Here is an 18,909-nt window from a genome sequence, read left to right on the forward strand (position 1 = left end):
TATCAAAAGCAGATCATCAAAAAGTCTGTCATTTAAATTCAAATGCAATCGATTTTCCATCTCCTCTTCGCTGCTCGGATCGCATCTCCCCGCAAATAAAAAGGAAATCAGATTATTTCCTTTTTAAATCATCCACATTGAAGAACCGCTTTTCATCAAAGAATCAGATCCGCCGGTGTCGCCCTTTCTCGTTCTCAGATTTCCCATTCAAGTGTGCAATCGATTTCCAACCTCAAACGTTTTCCTCATCCACCGTAAGACCACATCAGACGATGCACCTAGCCCCCCCCCCCCCCCCCACTTTACTCCTCGGAATCGAATTCTAAAATGCCGGCTATCGCAACCGTTGCGATCTAAACTATTTTCCATCTCCGTTTGACGAGATGAGATTGGAACTTCACGTCAAAATGGGAAGGTTTCCAGCGAAAGGGAGCAATAATATCCCACACCGAAGACCGAAAAGTGGAATTCCAATTTTTTGTTTGTTTGTTCGTTCGGATTCGAATTCCGATTTCCATCCTGGAAACTGCTCGGTACTCTATGGTTTGCAAAGCCCAGATTTTTATCGCCGAAATTAGTCGTCGAAAAGTTGTGTTCCACTTCGAGAGTCGGAAATTGCACTCGGGTTCGTTTTTTTTTCTTCTCATTCGCAAATAGGAACGGGAAAAAACGGTATTGTATCCAAGGAAAAGGATCATTTTTACAAGTGTTTCAAAAAACTATCAATCAGGCAATCAGGTTTTACAGTTGTTGTTGGAAACTTTTTGATTTTGAGTGTTTATTCATATTATTTTAAATTAGGTTTTTAGAATTTTGATTTTTCATTGTTTTTTTTGGTTATTTAATGCTTATTACAATTTTTAATTCTTTAGTGTTTATTTTTTTGAATTGCCAGTACTTATTTTCTTTTTGTTAATATATATTTCTCATAGGAATAGCAATTAACTTCTAATAGCAAGTTTTCTATTTTTCATTGCTTATTTTTTTTTATATAATTTGAGAAAATATATTCTCAGTTGCGTTTTTTAATTGCTACACAATCCAAAATGTTCAAACTATTGCTTATATTTGTAATTTCATTTTTTACTCTTTGACAAAGCACAAAGTGTTCTCCTTCCTTAAATGTTTCTCAATTTGCCTGCTTATATAAACGGAAAAGGAGCAATGCCAAAACTACTTACGATATATCCCCAAAAGGAGCGAAGGCATCTTTCAGTGTCTGCGTTTCGATTTCCGGACTGAGATCGCCGACAAATATGTGATAATGCTCTGGAAGTAGAATAAGAGAAAAAATCGAAAAGAGAAGATTAACACCAGAGTGACTGGCTAGGGATGCGATGGCATCCAAAGTAAAAGGATGAACAAGCGTGGCGATGGTAAGTGAAAGGATACGGAACAAATTAAATTAATCTCTATCGGCTGTCAGATTGGTTGGTCGGGTTTCGTTTTTCTTCGGATGCGGCTGCGGTGGACCATGGGCACACCGACCTTTTTGGTATTCCCTTGGCTGACCTTTTTTTCTGTTTGACGATGAGGGAGTACGGAACGATGATTTTCTAGGTGATAATGATAAACCATAGAGAAAATTAACTTATTTGAAAAAAGTGAATTGTAAAAAAAATGTTGCAACAGCTTTTAAAAATGAGAGGAACGTATTTGTAACAACAAGGATTCAAAAATTGAAAATTAAAATTTTCTTCAAAAAATCCTTTAGAAGCTTACGCTGTGGAAAGCTTGAAGAAATACTCTTGAACAAAGAAACTCTTGCGAAATTCACATTTGCTGTTGAAGGTTCCGGAAGCAACAAAAGATTCCATGGGAAACTCGGGAAAACATCAGCAGAAGCTCCGAAAAGCTTCCGGAGAAGCTTAGGAAAGCATTCGTAGAAGTTTTATAAAGCTTCTGAGGAAGCTGTGAATATTTTCCGATGCTTCTGGATAAAGTGCGAAAATCTCCCTGTGAAGCACTGAAAAACTTCCGATTAAGCTCCGAAAAGCTTCCAACGAAGTTCTGGAAAGCTACGGAAGAACTGTGGAAAGCTTCCGTAGAAGCTCTAAAAAGTTTTAAGACAACCTTTAAAGAGCTGCCGAAAAAGCTTTGGAAAGCTTCCGGAGAAGATCTGAAAAGCTCTTGGAGAAGCTCTAAAATGCTTCCAGAGAAGCTCTAAAAAGCTTCCGGAGAAGCTCTGAAAAGTTTCCGAAGAAGCTCTGAAAAGCTTCCGAAGCAGCTCTGAAAAGCTTCCGGAGAAACTCTGAAAAGCTTCCGGACAAGCACTGAAAATCTTCCGGGGATGCTCTGGAAACTTCCGGAGATCGACATCGAATCGAAATCGAATCGAAATCGAATCGAAATCGAATCGAAATCGAATCGAAATCGAATCGAAATCGAATCGAAATCGAATCGAAATCGAATCGAAATCGAATCGAAATCGAATCGAAATCGAATCGAAATCGAATCGAAATCGAATCGAAATCGAATCGAAATCGAATCGAAATCGAATCGAAATCGAATCGAAATCGAATCGAAATCGAAATCGAATCGAAATCGAATCGAAATCGAATCGAAATCGAAATCGAATCGAAATGTGCTTGTGAACCCTTATTTTGAACCCTGGGTAGTTAATAACGAGAAACATGAAGAGAAATTAGGATTTTTCTCACGCTGCTATCTGCCCAAACCATCAAATGGGACCGACTGGACCAAACAGACAAACATTCTCGCCTTCCATGGTTTGATCGTTCTGAGAAAATTCGTCCGAAAAAAAAGGAATCAAAATAACTTCCTTAGTTTTCGCTGTCTAGCCACAACATCTAGCCTAGCTTCGATAGATGGAGGTATATCGTTTGCTTCTTCGATTGACTGTCGGAGTGAGGGGTTTCGGCTACCGGGAAAGTTGGAATAGGGGAAAAGTGAAATTCCACAGTCAATAAAACAAGCCGACCAGCATTAGCACCATTTTTCGTGGAAACTGACGGTTTTGAGGTGATTTTGGGGTGTTTACCAGTCAACTGAAAAGAAACAAATTCCGATGGTATTTTTTTGTGGAGAAATAATTTTCAGATGGAATATATATTTCAACAAAATAAAAGACTTTTAAATTTCTCATGGAATCCAGTTTTGAGTATCATCGATTTGCAATTCTTTGATATTCAACCCCAACCTGAATGGAAAAGCTTCCAACAGATGAATCGAATCAAAAAATTTCTGATGGTATTTCCCAATAGCCAAATAGGCTGCATCTGCTTCAGAGGAATGCGACATGAATTCGATCGTAGAGACGAAAATTTATACCCCTGGAACATGGGACCCTCTCGAAACGGCGAGATGGCACCGGAACAGCTATTAGGCTGGGAAATAAATTGAGGTGCATTCAGACAAAGACCATCGGTTTGGTTCAATTTATATTTAGATTAAACAATAACAAATAATAAATGTGGATGAATGGTTTTGTGTCCGTTTGGGCCACATGTGTGTGTGCGAGTTGGACGGAATGGAGTCGACCAGAGGCGCCCGGAAGCACTCGAATTCAATACAGTTGCCGGTAGATGGGGCAACGTGATGAGTATCGATTCCATGCCGGGCCGCCTGCTTCCGAATGGTACTGAAAGTGATACTTCAAAAGAGAATTACAATTTTGTTTCGGTGATGGAAAATGTATGGTTGATTGTCAATTTAATTGATTGTATCGGATGAGGTGTTTCAGAAACTTGAGTTTGTTTTGGAATGCCTAGACATATGTCGTTTGAAATGTAATGGTTGGAATTTGGAAAGTAGCAATTTAGGTATATTCCAGAGAACACATTTGCAGAACGTCATAATGTTCTTAAAAAATCCTCTGTAGAACTTCAAGTGCTCCTTAACTTGACCTCAAGTTTCGAAATGGATTCAGCTCCGTGTTGCTCAACAGCATCTGAGCCTATCAGTTTTGTTAGTCTATTTAAAAACTGCATTAGAATGCTGGCTTTAGTTACACATCATCAAGTCTGTTTGGATTAAGTGACTCTTTCTCTTATTCTACATCAGTGTTTCACGAGTGTGTCATTTGCGAGAACTCTATCGAATGTCTAACTCGAATTTATTATTAAAATTCTCACTCTTTTGTATCATTCCAAAGTATCTTTCGGGTGTCTCACTCGAGTGTCTCATTCGAGTTTCTCATTCGGGTGTCTCATCCAAGTGTTCCTTTCAAGTGTCTCATTCGAGTGCTCCTCTCGAGTGTCTCATTCGAGTGTCTCATTCAAATGTCTTACTCGATTATCTCATTCAAGTGTATCATTTGAATGTCTCATTCGTATGCATGATTCGTGCGAGATATTAGGGTGTCACGCTTGAGTGTCTCATTTCAGATCCTTGTTTGAATACCTTATGTAAGTGTTTAAATCTCATGTCTCATTTGGGTGTCTCATTCAAAGAATACATAAGGTTTTCAGTTCACAAGCATCCTCGTTTTTCAGCATTGAATTGTTCATTGTAAATGCTACATTAAAGCACAAATAAAATAATTTCCACAGTCTTCCATCAATCAGCCTGTCTCACCGACATACAATAACAAATTCTCCGATAAATTGAAATGAAGTTCAATCCCGTTATTGGTCAAATATCTGGCTTCTCTCAACCACTTTAAAGCTCGGTCATCTTACATCCTCACCGAGCATAGCTCAAATTGAGTTGAAATGAAACCAAATTGCTGTAATTCATCGTGTGCACTTTCACACTCCCTCAAAGTGCCCTGCCCTGTCGCGTCGTAAGCCTCACAAGTGTTTCTATTTGGATGACCTTTCTCTGGGCTCCGAATTCGAGTTCAGCCACAAGCTGTTGCTGGACCTCAGTGACCAAAGCTGAAGCTGCACACATAGCACTCAGTACGATTCTGACGGTCCGGTTCCCACAGAGCAGTCCAACGTTTGGCACAACTCTGTCTGTGCTAGTCGCGAGCACATTGCCACCACCTGGATTAAGCCACGGCGAGGCTACTCGACCACTGTTGCTCGGGAATAAACCCACGGCCACCCGGTCCATGAAGAAGGATTAACATGGTTTAGCTCCGGGAACAGCCAGCGGATCGAGGATGGTTCTGTAAAATTTAAAATATTTGGATATGGATTGCATAGCAGACAAGGCTCGGCGACGAAACTAGCTTCCAGGGAGGGCATAGACGTGTTCAGGGCTAAAATGTGCCCCATTGATTTTGCACTAAAATTTGGAATTGATGGATTTGGATTGGATTTGGATTGGATTTGGATTGGATTTGGATTGGATTTGGATTGGATTTGGATTGGATTTGGATTGGATTTGGATTGGATTTGGATTGGATTTGGATTGGATTTGGATTGGATTTGGATTGGATTTGGATTGGATTTGGATTGGATTTGGATTGGATTTGGATTGGATTGGATTGGATTGGATTGGATTGGATTTGGATTGGATTTGGATTGGATTTGGATTGGATTGGATTTGGATTGGATTTGGATTGGATTTGGATTGGATTTGGATTGGATTTGGATTGGATTTGGATTGGATTTGGATTGGATTTGGATTGGATTTGGATTGGATTTGGATTGGATTTTGGATTGGATTTGGATTGGATTTGGATTGGATTTGGATTGGATTTGGATTGGATTTGGATTGGATTTGGATTGGATTTGGATTGGATTTGGATTGGATTTGGATTGGATTTGGATTGGATTTGGATTGGATTTGGATTGGATTTGGATTGGATTTGGATTGGATTTGGATTGGATTTGGATTGGATTTGGATTGGATTTGGATTGGATTTGGATTGGATTTGGATTGGATTTGGATTGGATTTGGATTGGATTTGGATTGGATTTGGATTGGATTTGGATTGGATTTGGATTGGATTTGGATTGGATTTGGATTGGATTTGGATTGGATTTGGATTGGATTTGGATTGGATTTGGATTGGATTTGGATTGGATTTGGATTGGATTTGGATTGGATTTGGATTGGATTTGGATTGGATTTGGATTGGATTTGGATTGGATTTGGATTGGATTTGGATTGGATTTGGATTGGATTTGGATTGGATTTGGATTGGATTTGGATTGGATTTGGATTGGATTTGGATTGGATTTGGATTGGATTTGGATTGGATTTGGATTGGATTTGGATTTGGATTGGATTTGGATTGGATTTGGATTGGATTTGGATTGGATTTGGATTGGATTTGGATTGGATTTGGATTGGATTTGGATTGGATTTGGATTGGATTTGGATTGGATTTGGATTGGATTTGGATTGGATTGGATTTGGATTGGATTTGGATTGGATTTGGATTGGATTTGGATTGGATTTGGATTGGATTTGGATTGGATTTGGATTGGATTTGGATTGGATTTGGATTGGATTTGGATTGGATTTGGATTGGATTTGGATTGGATTTGGATTGGATTGGATTGGATTTGGATTGGATTTGGATTGGATTTGGATTGGATTTGGATTGGATTTGGATTGGATTTGGATTGGATTTGGATTGGATTTGGATTGGATTTGGATTGGATTTGGATTGGATTTGGATTGGAATTTGGATTGGATTTGGATTGGATTTGGATTGGATTTGGATTGGATTGGATTGGATTGGATTTGGATTCGATTTGGATTGGATTTGGATTGGATTTGGATTGGATTTGGATTGGATTTGGATTGGATTTGGATTGGATTTGGATTGGATTTGGATTGGATTTGGATTGGATTTGGATTGGATTTGGATTGGATTTGGATTGGATTTGGATTGGATTTGGATTGGATTTGGATTGGATTTGGATTGGATTTGGATGGGATTTGGATTGGATTTGGATTGGATTTGGATTGGATTTGGATTGGATTTGGATTGGATTTGGATTGGATTTGGATTGGATTTGGATTTGGATTTCTTACAAACTTTTCTAAAGCTGCTCCAGCCAAGCTTTATCGGAAGCTTTCTAGTGCTTCTCCAGAACTTCTGTAGAAGCTTTCCAGAGTTTCTCCGGAAGCTTTCTAGAGCTTCTCCAGAAACTTTCCAGAGCTTCTCCAGAAACTTTCTAGAGCTTCTCCAGAAGCTTTCCAGAGCTTCTCCAGAAGCTTTCCAGAGCTTCTCCAGAAGCTTTCCAGAGCTTCTCCAGAAGCTTTCCAGAGCTTCTCCAGAAGCTTTCCAGAGCTTCTCCAGAAGCTTTCCAGAGCTTCTCCAGAAGCTTTCCAGAGCTTCTCCAGAAGCTTTCCAGAGCTTCTCCAGAAGCTTTCCAGAGCTTCTCCAGAAGCTTTCCAGAGCTTCTCCAGAAGCTTTCCAGAGCTTCTCCAGAAGCTTTCCAGAGCTTCTCCAGAAGCTTTCCAGAGCTTCTCCAGAAGCTTTCCAGAGCTTCTCCAGAAGCTTTCCAGAGCTTCTCCAGAAGCTTTCCAGAGCTTCTCCAGAAGCTTTCCAGAGCTTTCCAGAGCTTCTCCAGAAGCTTTCCAGAGCTTCTCCAGAAGCTTTCCAGAGCTTCTCCAGAAGCTTTCCAGAGCTTCTCCAGAAGCTTTCCAGAGCTTCTCCAGAAGCTTTCCAGAGCTTCTCCAGAAGCTTTCCAGAGCTTCTCCAGAAGCTTTCCAGAGCTTCTCCAGAAGCTTTCCAGAGCTTCTCCAGAAGCTTTCCAGAGCTTCTCCAGAAGCTTTCCAGAGCTTCTCCAGAAGCTTTCCAGAGCTTCTCCAGAAGCTTTCCAGAGCTTCTCCAGAAGCTTTCCAGAGCTTCTCCAGAAGCTTTCCAGAGCTTCTCCAGAAGCTTTCCAGAGCTTCTCCAGAAGCTTTCCAGAGCTTCTCCAGAAGCTTTCCAGAGCTTCTCCAGAAGCTTTCCAGAGCTTCTCCAGAAGCTTTCCAGAGCTTCTCCAGAAGCTTTCCAGAGCTTCTCCAGAAGCTTTCCAGAGCTTCTCCAGAAGCTTTCCAGAGCTTCTCCAGAAGCTTTCCAGAGCTTCTCCAGAAGCTTTCCAGAGCTTCTCCAGAAGCTTTCCAGAGCTTCTCCAGAAGCTTTCCAGAGCTTCTCCAGAAGCTTTCCAGAGCTTCTCCAGAAGCTTTCCAGAGCTTCTCCAGAAGCTTTCCAGAGCTTCTCCAGAAGCTTTCCAGAGCTTCTCCAGAAGCTTTCCAGAGCTTCTCCAGAAGCTTTCCAGAGCTTCTCCAGAAGCTTTCCAGAGCTTCTCCAGAAGCTTTCCAGAGCTTCTCCAGAAGCTTTCCAGAGCTTCTCCAGAAGCTTTCCAGAGCTTCTCCAGAAGCTTTCCAGAGCTTCTCCAGAAGCTTTCCAGAGCTTCTCCAGAAGCTTTCCAGAGCTTCTCCAGAAGCTTTCCAGAGCTTCTCCAGAAGCTTTCCAGAGCTTCTCCAGAAGCTTTCCAGAGCTTCTCCAGAAGCTTTCCAGAGCTTCTCCAGAAGCTTTCCAGAGCTTCTCCAGAAGCTTTCCAGAGCTTCTCCAGAAGCTTTCCAGAGCTTCTCCAGAAGCTTTCCAGAGCTTCTCCAGAAGCTTTCCAGAGCTTCTCCAGAAGCTTTCCAGAGCTTCTCCAGAAGCTTTCCAGAGCTTCTCCAGAAGCTTTCCAGAGCTTCTCCAGAAGCTTTCCAGCTTCCAGAAGCTTTCCAGAGCTTCTCCAGAAGCTTCCTAGAGTTTCTTTAAAAGCTTTTCAGAGCTTCTCCAGAAGCTTGCCAAGCATTTTCTGAAGCTTAGCAAAGCATGGCATTTGATTTCAATTCGAATCCCATTCGAGGGTGAGTATGGACCCATACCCTCCTCTTTAACACGCCCATGATCGGCAAACTGCAGCACTACCATCGCGCATTGGGTTTGCTGGTTCGTTGCATCTTTTATGCATCAGCCGCATACAATTTTTCATGTATGGATGACTGGAAAAAGCACATCTAAAATTAATATCATCATCTACGGCCACCATCGCCATGCCAGTCGCCATTGACCAAATGCTGTTGCTGGTGGTGGTGGTGGCTTAGTCATAGAACCCTCACTCTTGTAGCCAGCACGACTCTATTGGACCGACAGACGCCAAAATGCATTGAGAGGAATGGGCCGAGGATAGGGGGCCGGAGGTGAAATGGCGTGGGAGTCGACATTAGCAGTGGCACCTTGTGCAATTTTTACTCTGCATTCCGGGTACATAATCGCTTGCCGTGAGCGCGCATTGAAACAACCGTCCCCGCCGTTGTCGAGTACGGACGGCGGGATGCCGCTCCCAAGGTGCTGGTGGTGTCGAGAATGAATGTTGTAGGTGCTGCTGTGGCATACATAAAACAAAAATTCTGAGGTGAGCTGAATGTGAATTTTATTTCGGTTTCTTCCTTCGGTCGTCTTGGCGTTTGCGTCACCCGCTGGAATCCGGAATCCGGAACCGAGAGGACCGAAACTGGTTCAGTTGCGGGTCCACCCCATTTGCGAGGAAACGGCACTCGGTCTGTTGCTGATGGCTTTTGGATACTCTTTTTTCCGGCTTACCTTGGCAGAACGACTTGATTTCTTTTTTTCACTGTTCTTATGGCGAATCGACTAGTGTTGCAGTCACAGCACACTTGGGCTTTACAATTCATTACACTGAAACCATAATTTACTGTAAATAATTACGTCGACTACATGTCAATTTGCCTTGATATTCAAGGTCAGATATGAATTTCGGGAAAAAAGACCTTCAGATCTACAAGCGTAACCAGTGATGTCTTGAAATTTCTCTTGAAGAAACATTTATACCCAAATAGGCCCATGATTTTTTTTTCTGTATTGATTTGATTGTATGTATTGATTTCAACGAACGGTTGAGGTTCCACAAGAATTACTTTGAGTACTGGCTTTAGATCTACAAGCGTAACAAGTAATTTTATGAAGTATAGTGAACAGGAATGATACTCACTAAAATTCATTAAATTATATTCTACCAAAAATTTTGCCCAACAATAATTCAATATTGTCCAAGAACTACTTCGAATGCAGGTCATCATATCTACAAGCGTAACGAGTCATCTTTCACAGGTCTATGAACATCATTTGTACACGTATAGGCCCATGGAATTGTATTTTGTTGAGTTTTGAGTTGAACGACCGTTTATGGCTATACAAGAAGATCTTTAAGTACAGGCTTTCAGATCTACAAGCGTTACATGAGATTTTTTTTGAAGAATTATGAACCATGTATATTTATGAACATACGGACTAATTTTATTATATTCTACAAAGAAATGATCTCAACGCAGTTTTAAGCTGTCTAGGTATCAGGTATCAGAAGGCCGGCTCTAAAGGCACGATCCCCACCAGTTGGGAGATTTGTGTCATCGCCATATTTGAGCCTATTTCATCATCTACCCGATGGGAGAGGAAAGGGAAGGGAAAGATGGGAGGAAATAGGAGTGGGGTCCCTTGAAGAGGGAAGATCGCATAAGCGAAATTAGAGCATGTAGCTCCATACCACAATGGGTTCGAACAGCGCCCTAAAAAGGGCACTGCAAAACGCATGAGCGTAAAAAGAGCCTATAGCTCATTACCACAGCGGGTTAAGAATAACAGAATGTCCTGAAGATTCAGGCTTCTGAATTCAGTTTCACTTATTAAGTGTTTACCAAGTAATTGGAATCGCATTTGCGAAAAAACTGGACAGTTACATATCAGGTGATACGAAGTTCCATAATCGGAGTCACAACTATCACACACAAATGATTCAGCACGTTGAATATTTGCCATGTGATAGTTGAGTCGGCAGTGGCCTGTCAAAGCTCTGACCAAGAGACTGCAATTCTGCTTTGACAGATTTGTTAAATACTTCGCCACCCTTGGAGATGGCTCAGTAATGAACAATTTTGTTTGACGACATGACTCCAAACTATTCCAATATTGCTTGTGCTGAGTTGCCGCCCAAGTGTTTATCTGAAGCTTCTATGGCCAGTATGCACAAAAAAAACCTTTTTCAAACAATCCTCTTCTTACCTACGTCCAAAACTGCAAAATCATGCATATTCAAAATTGCAAAACCAATTAAATCAAAATAGATGTTACATAAATTCTCTCTAGAAGCTCAACCAAGCTTCCCCAGAAGCTCATCCAAGCCTCTCCAGAAGTTCACTAAAGCTACTTCAGAAGCTCCAGAAGCTTACCTAAGCATGCTTCTCAAGATTCTCCAGAACTTAATCATAGCTTCATTAGAAGCTTACCAAATCTCCTTTTGAAGCTAATCAAAGCTTTTCAAATAGCTCACCTCAGCATCTCCAGAAGCTCACTAAAGTTTCTCCAGAAGCCCATCCAGGCTTCTCAAGATGCTCACTCAGGCTTCTTCAGAAGCTTACCTAATCTTATTCAAGCATTCCAAGATTCTCTAGAAGGCAATTTCTTTAAAAAGCTTACCAACTCTCCTTCTGAAGCTTACCAAATCTTCTTAAACAGGTTCGCCAAAGCTTTTCCAGAAGCTCATCCAAACTTCTCGAAAAGCTCACTAAAGCTACTCAAGAAGCTCTAGAGGCTTATTAAAGCTTCCTAAGATTCTCTAGAAGCTAATTTCTTTGGAAGCTTACCAAATCTCCTTCTGGAGCTTACCAAAGCAAGTCTCATTCCGGGACGCTGGAAAAGTCTACAACATGGAGAAAAAGGAGAAGTATTACGCGGATGTCGCTTAGACTACACCTGATGTACCTAGCCAGCAGCTAAAGGCGTCTGACCCAAAGGGTAAACCTGTGAAGAACAATAACATGAAGGTAAAGAAGTCCGAGTCTAAGAGAAAAGGCAAAGATAGAACTGCTTCTCCAGCGAAAGCCAACACTGGCAAAAAGCGGAAAGCTGCTAAACCAGCAACGATCGGTAGAGAGGTGGAAGTGGTAACTTGCGCTGAAAAGTGCGTGGGCACGAGTGTTTGGAAAAGCAGCTCCAACAGCAACAGGTGGTAAGTCTAACCAACGAGATCGCCCTATTGAGAAGGCCGGATAGGCTCTTATGGGTCAGCTAGAAAAAGCAGGTGCGGTGTACTGTTCAGTCTCTGAAGCTGTTACTCGCAATAAGAAACAGCTATAAAAACGGACCGGCTGGCGCTGGTCCTATCCTACAATCGGTGCTGGTGCGCCGGCATATGAAGCTTCAGATCGAGATCTAGAGCGAAGCTGCTAGTACTCCACCCGAGACTGGAAATGGTGCATCACATGTATTACTACAGTGAAACGCACACGGGCTGCAATCGAGGTTATCCGAGATACAGCCCATGGTTGAATCGCTGACACCTTGCGTCATGGCGCTCCAAGAGACCATGCTCAAAGAGCTGACCTACCCCGGGGGGGGGGGGGGATAATCTGCTCAACAGACGCCATGTGGGGTTAGGGACCATTTACTACATGCAAGCAGTAAACAGGACTACACCCCCGACCCACTAAACCATTTCCATTGCCGCCAAACCCTTCGTCTCTCCGGGACCACCAAGAAGGCATTGCTTCGGAGAGGGGCTATTGCACATCGCATCCTCCAGGTTAGCTGCGTAGCCATGCAGCAACGAACATCGATGACACGCTTAGGGGGGTCCACCAAGGTAGCATGCTGGCGCTTTGCCAGCTTCCCAGGTGGTCCTCACCTCCCGTTGTCCGCTGAAAGCGGGCAGGGTCGACTACTAAGCCCGCGCCCAGCTGCATCGCAGGTATCAAGAACTGATACTGCGGGCTTCGCAATTTGACCTACTGAAGGCTCAGGCCCTATCAGCTAGCACCAGCTGGGATTGCTGACGAAGGGGCCTCCACCTGCCCCGAACAACCAGAGGCTCGTATCCACCCAGTAGGCCGGCGCCACGACAGCAGCGCTACCAGGATGTTCTCCCTGCGGCCACTTAATCGCTGTAAGGGTCGATTTCGACCGTAGGGCACCGGTATGACCTACGTAGCCGACTGCGAACCCTTGGACCACCTGTTGTTTAGCGTCTGCACTAGCCACTCCTCGAGTCCACTCGCCACCTCCTTTGCAGTTCCGAGACGATGTGGGTGATAGCCGATGAAACGGCATTCCAGCCAAACTCGTCTTCACACATCCTCTGGACCAAATTGTCCGGAGTCGTGTCCCGACCGCATGTGGCTAACATGCGGTCACGCATTGTGCGGAAACGCGGGCACACGAACAAAACGTGTTCCGCCGTTTCCTCTAAACCTGCACAAACTGGACATTCGGGAGAACCCGCATGACCGAAACGGTGTAGATACTGTCTAAAGCAACCATGGCCCGAAAGGACCTGTGTCAGGTGGAATGTTAGTTCCCCATGGCGCCTATTGACCCAGATATCTAACCTCGGAATCAACCTGTGAGTCCACACTCCCTTGGTGGAACTGTCCCACGCACGCTGCCATTTGACCATGGAGGCCAGTCTGGCAGTCCTGCGTATGCCTCTTGTGCCGCGCATTTCAAAGCACTCTATGTCTTCCATGATAAGGATACCAATAGGCACCATACCGGTGATGACGCAGAGTGCATCGTGTGACACGGTACGGTACGCGCTCGCAACCCTCAGGCACATTAGCCTATAAGTACTCTCTAGCTTGCTACGATAGCTCTTGGTACTTAAGGCCGTGCCCCAAGCCGGGCCACCATACCTCAGTATGGACGAGGCGACACTGGCCAGAAGCTTTCGCTTGCTGGCGTACACCGCAGAGCTATTGGACATCATCCGGGACTGTGCCACAATAGCTGTGGAGGCTCTCTTGCAGGCATAATCGACGTGGCTACCGAAGGTAAGCTTATCGTCGATCATCACCCCCAAGTGTTGGACGGAGCGCTTCGAAGTGATCGTGCAGTCGCCTACACTGATCACCGCTTGCTGCAACGACTTTCGGTTGTTGACAACAACCGCCTCAGTTTTGTGGTGAGCCAATTCCAGTTTCCTGGAGCTCATCCACTCCTCCACAATTGCAATCGAGTGGGCTGCAGTCAATTCCACTTCTTCGATCGATTCACCGTAGACCTCCAGCGTAATATCGTCGGCAAAGCCAACGATGACCACACCCGCCGGGAATTTTAATCTCAACACCTCGTCGTACATGACATTCCATAACACCGGGCCCAGGATGGAACCTTGCGGGACTCCTGAGGTTATGTGAAAGCACTTCCGACCCACCTCTGTGTCATAGACTAATACCCGATTCTGGAAGTAACTTCCGAGAATCTTGTACAGGTACTCGGGTATCCCCAGACGCAGGAGCGCATCGGCAATAGCCGCCCAACTGGCACTATTAAATGCGTTCCTTACATCCAGAGTCACTACTGCGCAGTAGCGAATCCCCCTTCTCTTACGCTGGAGTGCTATCTCAGCGGTTTTCTTAACCGTCAGAATAGCGTCTACGGTGGACTTCCCTTTCCGGAAGCCGAACTGGTTGCTTGAGAGACCATTTACACTCTCAGTGTACCTCAACAGTCTGTTGAGGATGATCTTCTCGAGCACCTTCCCCGCCGTGTCAATCAAGCATATTGGTCTATACGCCGACGGGTCACCAGGTGGTTTCCCCGCCTTTGGCAATAGTACCAGGCTCTGCCTCTTCCACGCATCTGGAAATACTCCCTCGTCCAGGCATATCTGCATAGCAGATCTGAACATACCGGGAGCCTCCAAGATTGCGACTTTGAGGGCCAGGTTTGGAACTCCGTCCGGACCTGGTGCCTTCCCCATGCTTAGGGATTTTGCAATCCCTACAAGTTCCTCATCGGTTACTCTATCCTCATCGCCAGCCCCAATCCCCGGCTGTCCTACAAAAGGAGGCCATGGGCTAGGGTTGTGGCGCGGAAAGAGCCCCTCGATGATCCCCTCCAGCATCTGTGGAGATTGCTCCGTAGGAGCAATTGCACCTCTTGTCTTCGCCATAACGATCCTGTAGGCATCACCCCACGGGTTCACGTTGGCACTCTGATAGAGTCTCTCAAAACAGGCCTTTTTGCTTGCCCTTATCTCGGACTTCAGCGCGACTTTGGCAGCGGTGAACACCGCCCGTCGTTCTTCACGCTCCTGCTCGGTACGTGCTCGCTGCATCCGCCTCCTGGCCCGTAGGCAGGCACGGCGCAGGTTCGCAATTGCTTGAGTCCACCAGTACGTCGGTGGTCTCCCATTTCTAGGGTGGACTTTCCTAGGCATGGTCGCATCGCACGCACGCGAAAGCACCGCTACCAGTTCGTCCCCGCTTAGGCCGAGTAGGTTACGCTCACGACGGAGCGCCTCCCTAAGTACTTCGTCATTGAAGTACGATGTCTTCCACCTACGAGGGCTTGGCCGTGACCTAGCCGCTTCCTCTACGCGCTGCCTGCTGTTGTTGTAGTCGATACTGTAGCGAACCGCCAGGTGGTCGCTGTGAGTGTAGGCATTGTCTACCCTCCAGTTCGAACTACTCGTTAGGCCAGGACTACAAAAAGTAACGTCGATAATCGACTCCGCTCCGTTTCGGCTGAAGGTACTTTTGGTACCAACATTAGCCAGATCGACATCTAGCACGGCCAGTGCCTCTAGCAGGATTTGACCTCGCTGGTTCGTGATGCGGCTTCCCCATTCCACGGCCCAGGCATTGAAGTCACCCGCTATTACTACTGGCCTTCGCCCTGTCAACACGGTCGTCATGCAGTCCAGCATCTGCGTGAACCGCTCGGTCGACCAACTCGGAGGCGCATAGCAGCTACAAAAGAGGACCCCGTTTACCTTGGCGATCACGAAGCCCTCGTAGGTAGTAGACACCAACTCCTGGACGGGGTATTTACCCGTCGTCCATATCGCCGCCATTTTTCCGGATCCATCCACGACCCAGTTGCCGTTGCCGGCGGGTACTCGGTATGGGTCCGATATGATGGCGATGTCCGTCCCCCACTCAGCAACTGCCTGGTACAGCAGTTGCTGAGCTGCATCACAGTGGTTCAGGTTCAGCTGCGTTACCTGCACTGTGACTTTTCGTTAATGGCTCGTTTGAAGGTCGGGCACCTTGAGCCTCCCGTTGGATGATTGTTGTTCACGGACTTGCCGGAACAAATCAAGCACTTGGGAGGGTTCTTGCAGCCTAGTGCCTTATGACCTTCCTCACCACAACGCCTACACAATTTGGTCCTATCAGGGCCTTTACAGCCCCAGGACTTGTGTCCTGGTTCCCTACCCTAAACCTGTGACGAGCTCTTCTGCGTTGGTGATCTCGTCAAGGTTCATCACCTTCAGAGTCACTGACTGCGTCAGAGCCCTCACTTCGACACCCTCGCCAAGGACCTCTTCCGCCAAACTTTTGTAGGCGGCGCCCTTGCGCTCCTTGTCGCGCTTAAGCTCGAGAATCATTTCACCTGTATGAGTGCGTCTGACACTGCGTACGTCGGCTCCAAGATCTGCGAGCTTCGCGTCACTGCGCATCGCCTTCAGGACTTCCGAGTACATGGACTCTTCCGTCTTGATGATGATCGCATCACCCTTTTCGCGCTTGGCTCCTACCCTCCTACTTTTCTTAGGCCTGGTATCCCTGCGCTCCTGAACTTCCTGCTTCTCCTTCTTCTTCTTTCTCACTACGGTTGTCCAGGGGGCGTCCCCCCCCCTGATCCGCCCTAACCTGTGGTGATTGAGGACCTCTCAAAGGTCGCAACCCCCTGTTCCCATCACTCCGTGAGGGGCCAGCCTTTTCGGGCCCACCCTTCTCGGCTTTCCGGGACGCCTGGCTGGGGTCCGATTTTCCGGCACTTCTGCCGGTTTTCGGGGTTAATATCCGCCTGGCCTTGCGACCGCCGCCGGGTAGCTCCTCCCCTGACGGCTGCCTCGCGCGCTTCTGCGATTGCTTGTTGTAAGCATTCGCTTCCGCACTTTTGGGGCTACCCGCGAAGACGAAGGGCTCCGTCTGGGTAGACTTCGGCACCTTCAATTTCACGGGTTCTGCCGCAGCCACAGTCGCCATGGGTTCAGCATGGTTCTGCTTGGCCGCGAACATCGACTTACGAAGTCTGAACAGGGCCTGCTTGAGGTCCTTGCTGATGTTAGACTTCGAGGACGCAAAGTCAATTATGGAGTCGAGCTGCTGTGCAGCCACTTCCATCGCAGAGAGCCCATCTCTACTTTTATTGATGGCCCTCATCAACCACGCTCCATCCATAACCTCACCCGATGCGTTAGCCGGGGATGAAATATGGTTTCCAGCACTGGCACTACGTGCACTGCTGCCTCCTCCTGCTTCCGCTCTCCTCAACGGAGACCTAGCTAACCCACTTCTTGCGAAGGGGTTCGCATCCCTACTACTGCTACTACCTGCACTACTACTATTATTTTGATTTTGGTTTAAATTTGTATTCATGATTGGATCCCACGAGTAGCACGGGAAAAGAGGTCCACCACGCCAGAGCCCTGCATTAACGCGGTAAGGGACAAAATACTGTGAGGGGTGCCCAGGTGCCCCACAGGCTCCGTTAACGGCCGAACATCTTTTTCACCCCTTCGACCATTCATTCCTCAGCACGGTTTTTCGCATCACACCTTGAATTGGGGTTACCCCGTTTGGTGGACTCTTACCACCGGAACAGGTCGTCCGTAGTTCTATTCTATACGCCGGAACTACACGGCTACACCCCGGGGTTACCCTGGAAGTAGCAATACGTCGTATAGGAGGTAGGTATAGCCTCACAAAAATGCATTAGCTGTCAGAGAAGATGACAACGCCCTGTTGACGCCACACGAATCGATGCGTGGAAACAACGATCAACCAGCGCAGCACAGAGCAAAGGCCAGCTACCATCCAGAAATACAACGTAGAACTCAATCGGAGGACGCAGGTACGCCCTCAGTCAATACAATTAAAAGCCGATGTAGGCCGCTGAGAGCGCTGCGTATAGTGGCTCTGGATGATCCCTCAAGGACTTGTAAGTTGAAAGAGCTTCAGCGTGCTGAAGTCCAGAAAGGTGATCAAAGATGCCAAAAGACACATGGGCCGAATAGCAGATATACTAGAATATATTACATAGCTCTAGCGAGCTTTGGAGAAAGGTGAAAGCCGTCAGTGGTAGGGGGTTAGGCATGTACAAAAAGTGATCGGGGTAGACAGAAGCTTTACTAACGTCGCGGGTACGGCCTCTGCTGACCAATTTTCCAAGGTGTCGGCGAACAGCAATTTCAGTGATATCTTCTTGCAGGCCAAATCGATAGCCGAAGTGGAGTTTAGCAACTCTGACGAAAGTCGCCGTAGTCTTGAATTAGACTATAACAGGGATTTCGACTTGAATTAGATCGAATGGGCCCTCAGTCGCGGTACTGCCAAGTCTGCAGATCCTGACGATATAGGTTATCATATCCTAAGGAAGCAACCTATTATCGGACAGTTGGCTCTTTTCGATACTATGATCCAGTTATGGCGCTCCGGTGTCATTCCTGCGGAGTGGAAGGAAGGGTTAGTTATTCCTATCCTCCAGCCAGGTAAGAATAAGACGCTAACAGAGCGATGTAGAACGCAATCACGTTGCTGAGTTTCACAAGTAAGACACTCGAACGTATGGTTAATCGACGCTTGTCACCTGAGATAGAGAGGCATTAATAGATCCACCCACATCAACACGCATTTCGGTGAGGCTACGGGTCGGAGATGTTTTTCTCAGAGCTCGATAGGTTATTGGACAAGGCCTTGTCGGACGATTTGCATGTAGATATAGTCTGCATCGAATGGTCCAAGCCATGGAGGCTTCCGATCTTAGATACACTTAAGAAATGGAACTTCCAGTGGCGCAAGCTTAACTACGTGGAAAACTTTCTAAAGAATGGCGTTCCGCAAGGGTTCGTCATCTCAATTACGGTGTTCCTCATTGCGATGAACATCGTCTTTGAACGCATACCCAAAAAAGTGAACATCATTGTGTACGCCGATGAAATTACCCTGGTCGTGTTTGGTGAATACGCTAGGCGAGTTAGGCATAACATGCAAGAAGCTGTGGAATCGGTGTGATGGGCAGATAGCGATTGCTTCAAC

At 46.0% G+C, this 18,909-nt stretch overlaps 1 protein-coding gene across 3 annotated transcripts in view; it reads right to left on the minus strand.

The window, feature by feature from the left end:
* LOC5571436 (nucleolysin TIA-1) overlaps positions 1–18,909 on the minus strand; it is an 824,623-nt gene that overhangs the window by 346,152 nt on the left and 459,562 nt on the right. For all 3 annotated transcript variants that reach the window (XM_001659636.2, XM_021838196.1, XM_021838197.1), the window contains one exon: positions 1,182–1,269. In XM_001659636.2, coding sequence (XP_001659686.2) covers positions 1,182–1,269 — 88 coding nt within the window. The remainder of the gene's footprint in view (positions 1–1,181; positions 1,270–18,909) is intronic.

This window comes from Aedes aegypti, chromosome 1, assembly GCF_002204515.2.
Source record: "Aedes aegypti strain LVP_AGWG chromosome 1, AaegL5.0 Primary Assembly, whole genome shotgun sequence".
Taxonomy (NCBI): domain Eukaryota; kingdom Metazoa; phylum Arthropoda; class Insecta; order Diptera; family Culicidae; genus Aedes; species Aedes aegypti.